At 52.3% G+C, this 14,005-nt stretch overlaps 1 protein-coding gene across 1 annotated transcript in view; it reads left to right on the forward strand.

Annotated features, from left to right (window-relative positions):
- The window catches only part of ALPK2 (alpha kinase 2), a 71,249-nt gene extending 58,727 nt beyond the window's left edge, over positions 1-12,522 (forward strand). Inside the window, exon 10 of the mRNA XM_080821051.1 lies at positions 10,042-12,522. Coding sequence (XP_080677177.1) covers positions 10,042-10,270 — 229 coding nt within the window. The 3' untranslated portion in view covers positions 10,271-12,522. The remainder of the gene's footprint in view (positions 1-10,041) is intronic.
- The last annotated feature ends 1,483 nt before the right edge of the window (positions 12,523-14,005 follow it).

Raw genomic sequence — 14,005 nt, forward strand, 5'->3', positions numbered from 1 at the left:
TGGCTTGGGACAAGTGCCCAAGACCCATTAGAAGAGCTGATGGATGGAGCCCAGGGCAAAATGTTGTCTCTAAAATGTCACTTATGGCCTTTCCTCCCCAGGAGTGGTCAGGGAGGAGACGGGAGAGAAGGAAGTTCTGAAGCATCTGAGAGCTTTGAAGGGATATGAGATCATCTTGTCCATTGTTTTTTTATAAACTTTTCCTTAAACTTTCCCTAAGTCCCAACCTGTTTTACCCCAAAGAAATGTTTCTTAGAAGCCCAGTTTAAAAAACTGATAAAAGGGGGACCCTCGATTGGAGATCTCTTCGGAGGCCCCTGGGAACCCCTCTGCTCTGGACTGAGAACCAACAATTGGGACCAACCTTCTTACTTCCCAACTGAGGAGCAGGAGGTGCAGGGAAAGGCAGGCTGCTGGCAGGCACCTCGAGGAAAAGGGTCAGATCCTCAACATCGGAGCTGAGATTCAACTGAAGAGACTCTCCAGGGAAAGCCAGAGCCGCAGCACGGAGCGCAAAGGGCAGAACCCTTAAGGTTCTCAATTAAAGGCAGCTCCAAGACAGGCTAAGGAGACTCCAGGGGGAAGGACCGTAAGCCCAGGAAGAGGCTGGGGGGCACTGCAGTGGCCAGAGAGCCTCCGGAGAGCAGGAGAGAGGACTGACGGCTGAGTGTCCGTTATGCACTTTCTCTTGATCCTTAGCAAACACCCTGGAGGGCTGAGTTCGTCCCTGCTGGAAAAGGAGGCGCCTGGGGAATGGGCGCCATCCCAAGAAGCAGTGTTCCTGTAGGCAACGTTACACACGGTCTTTTAAGCACATTGGAAAGATACGAAGCATGGATGGGAGAAGCATGGGGAAGCTGGTCTAACTTACTTTACTAATAATTAATACACTCATCATAATAAACAGGGACGTCTGGCTGTCTCAGTCCGAAGAGCATGTGACTTTTGATCTTGGGGTCCTGAGTTTGGGCCCCAGGTTGGGTATAGAGATTACTGAAAAAAATAAACTTAGGAAAAAACATTTTTACATAATAAACGATACACTTGTGGTTTTTTTTAAAAGAGCAAAGAAAGAGGTCTCCCAAGTTTAGGGCCCACCCTTTTCTGGCCAGCAGTAGTTAGGATCTTTGGCAGGAAGAGAAGCCCTTGGGTCATTTAAAGAAAATAGTCCCTTCTGTCTCAATCTGCCTCTGCATGTGGGTGCCGACCTCCCAGGAAGCGCAACCTGTCGTGTCCTCCTGTTGAGTGAAGGCAGGGGGAACGCGACGATTTTGAAGGCGGTCCTTTGCCATCTCATGAAATAGAATAGCAACGGTCATGACTTACTTGTTTGAGGCTGCTTTGCCTCCTAGAACGATCCTTAAGGCAGAAGTATGTCCTGTCTCTCCCCGGAGCCAGCCAGAGGAAGCTTCTGGAAACCCATCACCTGTACCTCAGTACCCATGTCTTCCAGCAGTGGTGAGCGTGAAAACTTCAGAGCACAAAGAGTGGCCAACAGCACCGTCACCACGTCTAATAATCCATGTTCTCTGCACACCCAAGATACCGACTGCACAGTTGAGTGTTTTCCCCATTTGAAACTGCTTGGCCGTGGAGAGTTCTTGGAAGGGGAAATGGGAAAACACCTAATTCTGTAACTAGAGATGGGGACATTTAACTTCACCGAATCAAAACCTGCGTAAACCACCGGCAGGGGAGCCGACCCGCGGGTGTCCCAGTAGGTCCTGCAAACACGCGCCCCTCCCCCGCCGAGTTGGGGAATTTCTGGGGCGATGACATGATGGCAATTCGCCACCAGAGGGCACCAGAGCCAAGATGTTTTCCCTTTATAGGCTCCAAAAAAAAAAAAACAAAAGCTGAGTTTATGTCGCGGGATTAAAGTAAAACAAAGAAGAGTGCGCTGGGCAGATTTCTTTCCAGTCAGTAAGCACTGGACCACTTAGGTCTGATAGGAAGGGCCCCAAAGGACAGTCCTCAGGCTGACCAGCATCCAGTATCTCAGATTTCTACCCTTGAAAGAAAGAAGAAGCCGTGAGACGCATGGCAACGTCTAGTGTCCCTTCCACAGAAACCAAATTCAGGGGACCCCGGACAGAATGACAAATGGCTTGCTCCCCGCGGGAAAGCAGACAAGAGGTGATGGGGAGCCACATGTCAAGGCAGGAGCCTAGTAAGGACAATGGTCCCGAGAAAGCGGGCTCTGCTGGTGTCGGTATGTCCAGCTCACATCCTACAAGCCCTGAAGAAGAGGAAGGACTAGGACAGGCTCCCACAGTTAGTCCAGCTGAGCTCCAGGAAAAAGGCTCTGCCCTCACTGCCAAGAGCAGCCCACCGGGGAGCCCCGTGTGCCCACCGGCAGCCACCCGTCTGCGAGCCTGGAGAGAACCTGGAGGGAAAGGACAACACAAGCTCGGGGGTGCAAAGAAATAGGATTTGTCTTCGAGAGACGCAGCCCTACGATAGGCTTGTGCATGTGGTGTGTGTGTGAGTGTGTGTGTGTGTACACGTGTGTGGTGACTCCAGGCAGACCACTAATGCATGAATCTGCCAGGAGGGGAGGAAACAAAGGGACCCGGGGACAGAATTTCCCGACATCCCGTAAGCGCTTCTCACAGCAGGGCTGTGTCCCCACAGAACCCACACAGTCCAGCTGAGTTGCCAGCGCAGGCTTCGGAGGACCGTCTCTTGGGTCCTGAGAGAGACACCTGACCCTCTAACGATCTGCTTTCCCCCACGGCCCCCATTGTCATCTACCCTGGAAGGCAGTCTGCACCCTGTTTTAATCTGATCAAGCCTTTGGCCAGTGGCTGGATTGTTTGGCCAGTCTTGGCCACCGAGAGGGCCTGGAGGCCCACGAACAGAACATTTACCTTTTTCACAATTTTGGCAAGCCTGGCACTATGAACAATGCTGTTGGTGTACGTTCAGCGTCTCCTGGATCCAAGAATCAGCAAGGACATACCGCTCCACGGAGTGGGGATAGCATGGCGGTCTCCTGGTCTTTGCCCAAAAGTCTTGCAAAGGACAGCTTGTTGAAGTGCCCGAAGTTGGGCCTGTGGTGTTCTCCCCCTTCGTTGGCACTACCCCCGAGCCCGGCCGTCCCCAGGACTGGAGGGACCCGCAGCCAGGCTCCTTGTCATTTGCCACCCAGCTTCAGAGGCAAGTCTGAGCAGAAAGGGCATCTGAAGAGTTGGGTGGGGTTGAGATGGGCCCTGCGCGACAGCCTGGAAGACAGGAGGGGGGAAATGGCAGGTGAGAAGGAACTGAGGGCCACAAGGGTCAGGGTTCACAAGAGTCTGGATGAAGACCAGACTGTCGAGAGAGAAGTTCTCAGAGCCTTCAGAAAGGTCCTAGCGAAGTGCCAGGTTACAGGCATGGAAGAGGGAACGTGCCCCAGAGATGCCACCAACTCAAGTCTGTCAATAGAAGACTCGAAAATTTCTAGAAGGTAGCTAGAAAAAGGAGTGGTGTGTGTGTAAGTGTGTGTGTGTGTGTGTGTGTGTATGTGTTCCATAAAGAATGAGGGGCTCACTGTGCAGTGATGTTCCAGAGGAGCTGAAACCCCTCCCTGAGGCTTTCAGAGCTCGTCACCTACAGAAGGGGCCGCGGTCAGCGCCATCCCACCCTGAGCACACTGGCAACGTGGCCTCCAGCAGCAGCCCACACCCGGATGCTCTCTGACGGGGACACTTCAGTGGGAATGCTGATGTCCTGTCGTCTCAACTGCCCGGCCCTACGCCCTAAAGGGGCTCCCCTCTCTGCAGCTAAGACTTGGGGTTATGAGGGGAGCTTTGGAAATCACAGCTCTGGGGCCAAGGACAGTGGGGGCCCCTCAGACTGCCTCCGTTAGAGCTGTCTGCTCTCCAGGATCCCCTCCGTGGCCCTCCGTGGCCTGACTCGAGTGTGGGGTTCAGATACGAATGCGAGTTCTTCCTGCTTCTGGTGTGTCTGTGGGGACGGGACCCGTGGTCACAAGAACGGGGACCATGGTGGATGCTTGGTTCTCCGTCACCTCCCCAGGGCCTCCCTCCTGCTCTCACTTCCTGGGGCTCCCAGCACAGAGCCCCTCCTGGTTTGGCGGGGGTGGGGGGGTTTTCTCCAGCAGCAAGGGAGCAGGAACCTTGCAAGAGTGCAAGGCTTCTAGGACGCCCTTGCCAGCAGGACCAGAGAACCAGACTCATGGGTCGCCTTTGCCTTCCTCTCTTGATGATTCCGCTTTTTTCCCCAGCCTGGGCGGATGTCAGGGAAGAAATTGCCAGGGCTGGTTTCCATGGACGCTTCCCAGGCGGCTGCTGAGCCTGGGGCCCGAGGGAGGAGCCGAGAGGAGGCGTCAGGGCAGACAGTGGGCAGGCGAGGGCAGGGCAGGGGAGGGCAGGGGAGGGCAGGGTAGGCTGTCAGTCAAGCAGAGGAGCCGGGGCGGCTTCTCAGGGACAGGGAACCCCTTGAGCAGCTGTGTGTGCCCATGATCTGACTGACCCTGGGGCTGCTGTGGGAGACGGCCCAACGGGGCCAGCAGCAGCCCGGGGGGCTCCAGGCAGAGTGTGGGTGAGGTGCTGGCCAGGGTTCCCATGGTGCCTGTGGGGTGGGGCGTGAAGGTCCCCTCTCCAAAGGGAGGAAGATCAGCTCGTACAACCTCAGAACAAACTGGTGTAGAAAACATAGATTCGGTTACCTCACAGCATCCCCTCCCCCAAAGAGTTCGGTGACTCTTACAGAAGCATTTCTGAAAGGGATTGTGTGAAAACAAGATTCCTGTTGTCCAATAATCTTGGGAAACCCTGGGTTGGATAAGTGTAGGTGTCTCTTCAGTGCGAGACTTTGTACGGTGCTTAAAGAGCCAGTGGGTGATCTCAAGGCCCAAGGGCGCAGGGAGACAGATTACAGAGCGTTCATTGCGGTGCTCACACCACAGGACGAGTTTTTACTTCAAAGCATCTTGTGGGACTATTGCTCCTTGGAACGTATTTCGGGAAATGCCGACCCGCGGAACAATTACAGAGCGTGGGTCCCGAAGCCTTCCACGGACGTCCTCTGGCCTCATCCCTCCTCAGAAGACCTGCGTTTGCTCAGAACGTCCTTTGAGTCTTTGCCTATGCGTTCCCTCTGCAGATAAACCCCCAGCTGTCCCTCCTGTGTGACTCCTGCCAGGACCCCCAGCGTGGTAGGGAAAGCCCCATCTCCCAGGTCCCTGTAGTTGTTTATCACATACAATGCGATCGTTTGTGTGTTTGTCTTCCCTACAAGATGCCCAGCTTCTGGAAAAGGGCGGCGCACCTTACTAATCCTTATTAACCCCCCCACCATGTCTGCCATCTAGCTGGTGCCTCATGGAGGAACTGACGAAGAAATAGAGGGTGTTGGCGGAACTGCAGGAATTACCAGATGGCCCCAGAGTGGGGGGCTGGCCTGGGCCCCTCCTTTTGTACATGTAGATCAGTTCTATTTACTCATAAATCCAGCCCTGGCTTTGTTGTACACGCGCCCCCCAAAAGCAGAGGTTTATTTCAATTGCTTCCCCCTATCCTCAACCTGAATTCTGGGTCCTTGTAGTCATTCCCTATAAATTAAAAGTTTCTTCAGAAAGGATATCAAACTAAAACTTCCATTACAAATGGCCTCTGGCTGGCTTCTAAAAGGATTGCCCAAAGTATGGGGATTCTCTATGGCTGCTTCTGGCCCCGCAAAGTTTTCTTTAACAGGCCCCTCAGTAAGCCAGACAAAAACCTTAATTCGTTCGACACAGCCAGAGCTGGAAGTCTCCGCCGCTTGTCTCCACCCACTTCCCCCTCTCCAGGTGTGTTTGGAGGCGATCCATGGCACAGGGAAGTCGTGATGAGCCGAGAGAGAGAGAGAGAGAAGCCAGCCATGCCTTCAGCTGGCGATTTTCGTATGAGTCTGATTAACAAGATGAGAGAACAGAGGAAGAGTTGTTCAGCAAGAAGTCGGTCTAGCAGGACTGCCAATACGTAGCGAGCACCAGGCTGAGTCGGGCAGGCTTGTGGAAATAGGATGTTCCTAGGATGTCGTAGGACACAGCTTCCACGAACAAACCATATGGCTGTGTTCCAATCTAAATAGAAAAGTGTCTCCAAGGAGCAGTAGGGGGTGACTTGATGTCATCACACTTCACTTCGTCTCCTGGCTCCTCCAGGTGGGGTTCCTGGACCAGTGGCATCAGCATCCACCACCCCCCGCCCCGAGCTCCTTAGAAATGCAAGATCCCAGACCCCAGTCCAGACCTACTGAGCCCAAACCAGCATTTTAACAAGATCCCTGGGTAATTTGTATGCTCCACTCCCATCCCAGGGGAAACATAAATTAAGAAAAGCCCCCATTGAGTAATGTTCGGTGGAATGAACGTAGGTCCTATTTACAGAGGTCATGAGGGAGGACAGACTGATAGACATAAAGTGATGGGCTAGAAAATCATACTAATTTGAGCTTAAGGACAAAAAGATCCAGTTAGTAAAATTCCACAGAGCTAAGCGTTCTATGGAAACGTGTGAAAAAGTTCTACAAGGTCCTCTTTATTCCATTGTATTAGATTCCCGGGGACACGATAACAAATGACCACAGGCGAGTGGCTTAAAACAACAGAAATATATTCTCTCGCATTCTGGAAGCCAGAAGTCTGAAGTTCGGGCACGTGTCTGCAGAGTAGTTTCGTTCTGGAGCTTGTGAGGGGGCATGTGCCCCACGCCTCTCTCCTGGCTTCCCAAGCTGGCTGTCCATGGTCAGCCTTCCCAGGCTTGTATATTTCCCACTTGAGTCTCTGCCCTCTGTCGTCACATGGTACTTCCCTGGTGTGCCTGTACCTTTTCTCCCCTTCTTGCTTAGACACCAGTAATACTGGCTTAAAGGCCCTCTCTCCTCCGGTGTGACCTCATTTTGATTACCTCTGTAATAACACTCTTTCTGAATAAGCCCATGTTCTGAGGTTCCAGGAAGGATATGCGTCCTGGAGGAACAGTGTTCAACCTGGTACATCCATCTAACAAGAAGAGAGGTGAATACCGTGGGGGTCAGGCTGGAGAGATGTCAGCCTACTTGAGATTCAGGGTCTCCTCTACTCCTGCTGGTGGCAGATGGCACATGGGGCTTGCAAGGGGGACTAGAGGCAGGAGAACCTGTATTTCCCATTGCTTGGTGGTATAGGAGAGCTCTGTGTCCTTCGGAACACTCGGGGTTAATTGATCTTGGAACGCAAAGGATGTTGCCCTGTTTTTTCCTAAGGCATCGGCCATGGCTGTGAGTTTGAGAGACGAGGAAGTCACGGCAGAAGTCCAGCATCCTTACTGAGACCAAAACTAAACTGCAGATTTTTAATTCTGCAGATGTTACATACCAGAAAAGATCTACAACTGAGCTAGGGGAGGGATGGAAGTTCATTAATTGCGCGACATGCCAAGTTGAAGGTCCAAAATTAGACCCAGAGAGAAAGGAAAGTTCAGAAATGTGGTCTGGAGGCCCTCTGGGCCGAGGTGAGGCAGCTCTGGGGATGGGGCTGGTGTCCATTTTTTTCCTTGACCTTTACTGAAAAGCCTCCCCTGGACAGGTATGCTGGGAATCAGGTAGTGTCCTAGGAGAGATCACAGTCTGTGCAGAGATGTGAGGCATTCCTTGACTTCTGAGAAGTGGATGTAATTCTCCTAAAGATACAGGGAAGACAGAGTTGTTTCTTCCCGTAGTGAGGATAGGGTCAGGGAGGGCTCCACTGAAATGCACTTGAGGTGGGGGCTGAGAAAGGGGCTCCTAGACCAAGCAAAGCAGGCTTCTCTCTCTAGGACCTCCGCAGGTTCATGGCCATCTACAGTAAAAACCAGCCTCAGCCCCTGCTCCTCTCGTTTTCCGCGAGGACTCGAGAGAGGGATCTAAAGGAAAAGAAGGGGCCAGATTTCCAGGAACAGCTCTGGGCTCCTGGGGGCTAGTCGCGAAGGCAGCTGGGCTGCCCGGAAGTCCCGCTGCTTTGCCCACACTCAGCCTTTCTCATTGCAGAGCACAGGGACCATTATGTAAGGGCTCCCCTGTTACCCGGCATCACACACTCAGCGGCCAGACAGTGCTTAAGGAGTGACTCTCAAATTTTCTGGGAGGCACAAATGTGACTTAGCGATTTTTCTCTGCAGAGACTAGATGTTGTCTGAATGTTTAAAAGCCTTGAGTCCACCTGAGACAGGTAACCGTGACTTGTGTGACAAGTGCACTTAGACAGGGAGGCTGCCCCAGCCCATGACCTTCCTAGTTTGTTTGTATGAGGAGGGAAGCCTCCCTCCAGCAGGACTGGGTTGGGCTTCCCATCGCGTCTGACAAGCACAGGCTGAGAGGCGGACTCGCGTCCTGCCTGGGTCCTGCCTGGGTCCTGCCGGGGAGCGCTCAGGCACCAGAGGGGTGCGGAGGGGCTGACATTTCAGCCTTTCTCGCAGGGTCTTACAGAAGATAGAGGCGTAAGGATGACGTGGTTGGCAGTGGAATTGTTTCTGCCCCTGCTGGATTCAACTCCCGTCTCCAGACTTTTCCTTCAGTGAGGGAGCTTGGCTTTTAGGAGCCAAGCCATGTTTTCACAAGCAAATGGGCTGCGGGCTTGAGGGGGACAGGGCAGTCCCTCGCAGCAGGGAGAGGCAGGGAGAAGGCTGGATTTGTAACAAACTTGTCAAGATAGAGCTGCTTCCTGATGTTCTGGACCCAGAGATGAAGGGAAGGAACCATTTACTCCCTTAACAGCTTCAAACCCACTCGGATTTCATAGGGAAACACGCACCGTCCTGGTCCCCATTCATTCCAGGTTCGCTCACCTTTGTGGTTCCTACCAGCCGATGGAAGAGTGCGGATTTCTTGTCTGTCCTATTAATCGGGTGTGGCCAGAGCTCTCTCCCACCCAGTGGGCCCTGTTTTGGGGACATGCTCTCTGTGTGGTCCGGCGGGACCTGCGCCCAGAAGGACCCTGGGCTTCGTTGAACGCATGCTCCACTGCTATCTCAAATGTCTTCCTAATTCTTGAACATGGTGCCATGGTTTCACTTTGTATGGGGCCCTACAAATTATGTCAATCATTCCATATACCATATACCATATACCTGCTCCCCCATTTACCTCCCTCATCCTTCAATCCCGGCTTCCACATCCCTTCCACGGGATGAAATGTTATCATACTGATCATCAAATAACTCAACCAACGTTAACTGAATCGGTACAGCACGTCATGTGTTGAGCTGGGTGGTCTGTGTGGATTTTCTCATTTCATCCTCTCAATGGTCCATCAAACGGCTTTCTTGGTGGGTGGGGAGATTGAGGGCCTGGAGATTTGTCCCCTCAAGGAGGACACTAACCTTCTGTGATTGGGGTGTGAAAAAACAGTCATTTATAGTTTGAGTATTAAATGTCCCAACCCAAAGGAGGAACCCCTGAGACTACTCCGAGGCAGGTCAGGATGGTCCCTTCTAGAACCCACCAGTGACAAAGGCCCATTCTCTTCTCCTGCTGGGGAGCAGGGCAGGGGGTAAAACAGGACAGAGCTCTGCTCTAGAAGGAAGACTGAGGGCGGCACCCTCCCTTGGCTTTTGTACCAACTTGCTTTGTTTTCTCGGCTGGTGCCAGAAACTCTGGGCCTAAATTCCTTTAACTATGAATCGAAAGGTCTAAAGTAATTTCTTCCAGCCCTGTAGCTGTACAATTTTTTATTCAGAACCTCTGGGTGGGATGGGATGGCTTTTAGACCACCAAGACACCGAAATTTTGGCAAGATGGCCCAGCACTCGTCACTACGACTAAAAGAAAAGGAGCAATAGCATGCTATTTCAGTGGGACCGTAAGCTTCTAGAACACTTGTGCAATCCCAGGCCTTGGGTCTGTACCGTGCATGCCAGCGGGCCTCTGCCTTTACTCCCTCCGACAGGGTTGGTTTCTCCTTCCGATGGTTGTGGCAAACATGTGCTCGCCTAGAGCAGGAATCAGTATATTTTCCATGTGCATTAGTCTCCCCTGTTAAAGCTGGTGGGATGTCCTGTTTTTTAAAAGTACGTGTCCTTCTACCCAAATTCACAGGTACAAAGGATTTAAAGGCAACTGCTCTATGACCTTCATCGATCAGTTCAAAGCGCTGCACCAGTGTAACAAGTATTGTAAAATGCTGGGGCTGAAGTCACTTCAGAACAACAGCCAGAAGCAGAAGAAGCCAAGCGTCAGTAGAAGCAAGACTCAGCCCAACTCCACCCCCGTCAGGAAGGTGGCACCCGGGACCCAGGCCGAAAAGAAAACCACTCATCCCCTATGAACTGCCGGCCGCCGGGCGGCTGCACACAGTCTCGTGGGCGGAAATCTGAGGACACTCGAGAGAGAACGTGTAGCCTGCGTCACACACAGCGGTGTGACCGTCCCATTTCTGGCTGCCCCGGTGCCACCCTGCTTCCAAGCCCACCACCTGCCGGCCTCCCCGGAGTGATTTCGGGGCAGGACTTGTGACCAGACGTGCGGAGAGACGGAATCAGCTGTCCCTCCCGAAAGACGCTCCATCCTTGTGCCCACCGTTAGCCTGTCTACCGACGTCACGTTATTTGTCGGCTTGTGTGTTTGCACGTGGTTGTGTTGTCGAGGACTTGGTGCTGAGGAGTGTCTGTCCACAGCCCATCCCCACACCGTCCCCCCTTCCTAACCTGGGGATTTCTAGATGCCTCCAGCTGCTGTATACACCGAAAAACGTGAATTCCTCCACTGGGTCAAGTTGTCCCACTAGTGTTGAATGCGCTGTTGCTGCCAGAGGTGGTTGCGAACAGGCAAGGCCATTTCCTTCATTCTTCACACATCAGACTATAATTCTCTGTTTAATTAAATTCATATTTAAACCAAGAGTGTGAGATGCAAAGTTTGGCACAGACATTTGCTGCTTAGAATCTGTGCTATATTCTGCCTTCCCCCAGGATTAGTAACTCGGTGACCTCCTACTCAGCTTACTGGAGCGCGACACAGATGCATCTGTGTTTTCTCCCCATTCCTACGTCCTGGTGAAGGTTGCATCACAGCTCCACTCTGTAAAACCAGGGCTGACCCCGTCGGAGGCCACGGGAAGAGGGCGCAGAGCCTGGCTGGGGCACCCCAGCTCCTGGGGACCCCAGGCTCTCCCCACAGCCCGCAGGGACCCCTTCCCAGCCAGCGGGGGTCCCGCCCAGCTGCAGGGCAGAATGACAGCGGCCATTCACATCAGGCAAGAAGGAATGACAGAAAGATGGCTCAAGGATGCTTTTATGCACCTCAAAGTGGGAGAGAATATCTGCCCACCCCACTGGTTTGTTGCGGATGTTGTCGAATTAACAGACTAGTTTGGAGAGTAGTCTAAGGCTTATGGGAAAAAGAGTGGAAAGTATGGAGGGTCCCCCTATGCTCCCTCACCCCCGCTCCGTTGTTGACCCCTATTACTGTCATCGCGCATCCGTGGGACATGGTTATTGCGCTCGAGGAGCAAATGTTGTACCTCGTGACTCATCAGAATCCGTAGATTACACTGGGTTCACTCTCCCTGCTCTGCCTTCCTGGGTCTGACACACATGTGATGACATGAATCCTTCGTGACACTATCCTACAGAGTGGTTTCTCTACCCTACCGGCCCCCTATGCTCCTCAATTCATCTTTCCTGTCCCCCCCCCCCAACTCCTGGTAGCCACTGGCCTTTGCCTGTCTCTGCAGGTTTGCTTTTTCCAGAATGTTCTATACAGTAGCTGGACTCCCACAGCAGACAGCCTTCTTGGATGGGTTTTGAGGACGATTTTAACCACTCCCTGACCTATCATTAGGTCACTTCTGAGCAGTGTGACCCACTCTTCTCAAACTGGAAGTGCACACGGGCCACCCGGGATCCTGTGAAAATGCAGGTTCTCATTCAGCACATGGAGGGAGGGACCTGAGATTCTGCATTTCTAGCACATTCCAGGGGCTCTCCATGCCAACAGGGACCACACATAGAGAGGGTGTGTACACTACAGGGCCCCAAAATGTTGAGGGGAGTGGCTAGACCTCCTAGAATTCAAATAACAGGCCCCCCCCCAGAGAAGCACCGGTGACTTCTCGGTGTGGATGTGTGAAACCACAGAAGGCCCCCGCTCAAGGCCATGTGCGCGCCCCGAGGGGTCGGTGTGGCCTCCCTGGAGGGGCAGCGTGCCTCCCCAGAAGACGCCTGGCTTCTGCTCTAAAATATTGTTCTCCTTGGGCACCAGCTTTGGATTAAAAAAAAAGAAGAAGAAGAACATACATGGGATTTTTGTCTTTGAAAAGGGATTTGGAGGAAACCCTTCAGTCAGTCGCGTTTCATCTTTTCAGAAAATCTGCCACTTCCAGCCGTCCTCCTGAAGTGATTCCCTGGCTATAGATCATAAGATGCTCATTTTTCTATGAGGCAGCCTGCAGCCTGCTTTCCCCACAGAGATCCTACAAATGTATTTAGCCACAGAGTTCTAGAAAGTTCTGTTGAGCCCTCTCAACAGAGCAGAGTACTTTCTTTAGTTATCATTTATAATTATAAACATAATATCAACACAAGTAATAAAAAATAAAAATATAGAAAGGTACAAAGTGAAAAGTCAAGTCACCCTGTAACCATCTTTCCCTCTGGCTGGCTTTGAAGTTTGATTTGGAGAGACGGTTGAAGGGAAAGGCTTTTCTACTCCCAGATTTTGCATTTGACAGTCAGCCCGCAGGGTAGTTCTCTTGGTTGGAGGTGTTCTTGCCTCCTTTCATAGATGCTTATATTTTTTTCCCCCAAAAGTGCCTTTATTGTTTATTGTCATCTGATTTCATCTGTCTGAAAATATTGGGAGGACCAGGGCCAGAAGGGGAGTCCATGGTGGGATTTGTCCCAGCCAGGGCTCCTATGGATGGCCTATGGGGCTGTGTGGCCATCTGTCCACCACCCAAACCCTGACCTTCTGTTCTGAGATGATCAGTTGTTTTTCTTGCACGAATAAAGTGAGTGTGCAGTGGGCTCCCTTACACCAAAGATAATGGTTCTGGGGTCTCAGTCAGAAATGCCCACACCGGTTGCCATTGTTTTAGCTCAGTTCGTAACCCGGTCTGTTTCCACTGATTTTCCTGTTCGTCTCTTCTTCCTAAGTGGGCTGTGTTAGGTCTCCAGACCGAGGCACTGAGCTGGGCCAGCCTTGTGGGTCCAGCTGGGGATTTTGTACCCGAGGCCCCGGGGTAGTCGCGTACATTAAGCGTCTGAGTTTCTTAAAGGGCTCAACCGTGGAGCTCTGTGATAGGCAGATGACAAAAATAAATGAATGTATCATTAAAATGGGCTTCTGTTTTCAACAGCAGGTTTATCACTAATGAGAACGGCAGAGAGCTGACGCCTTCTTGCCAATGGGGGCATCAGGTCCCGGAGAGGTCTCATTTCCGATGTGCGGATGGCTGGCTTGTGTTCATAGTTCATTTTCTCTGACGGTACTGGCGTCTCCCCAGCCAGGCTCCTGAGAAGCCCCGTATTAGCAAGGGGTTTCAATGGATTCATATTAAAAAGAATGCCAAAGAAGCAGCAATTATTTTCTAATCATAAAGCATTCTCCTGTCTGAATATCCAAACTGTTTGGGGGTGGCGTGTTCACCTGGATGCAGGTGGAAGGAGCCGGCCACTCCTCCCCCCCATACCTCTCCCCCCGCCCCCCCTCCCCCGGCTTGCTCGCGGCGGGGATGTTCCGCTCCACTGGACCACGTGTGCCAAAGTGAACAGATTGGCATTTCTCCCCCACTTGGATCTGCAGATGCCACTTGGGCTTAAATAGTTTAAAAAAAAAAAAAAAGAAAATCAAAGCGACAGCAAACCTTCTCTGCCTCCCAGCACAGGGTATGTTTTCCAACGCTTTGCTGTAGCGGCTTTGGAATCCTTTGAGGGCCTGCGGGTGCTGAAACGGACTTGTGAAAGCCTTGGGCACGGTGGACGCCGCGGGGGACTGCGCGGTCCCCGGAGCGCAGCCTTCGGCTTTGCGATACACTCAACAAACAGTAACAAGTACTCAGCGC

Source organism: Martes martes (genome assembly GCF_963455335.1).
Source record: "Martes martes genome assembly, chromosome: 13".
Taxonomy (NCBI): Eukaryota; Metazoa; Chordata; class Mammalia; order Carnivora; family Mustelidae; genus Martes; species Martes martes.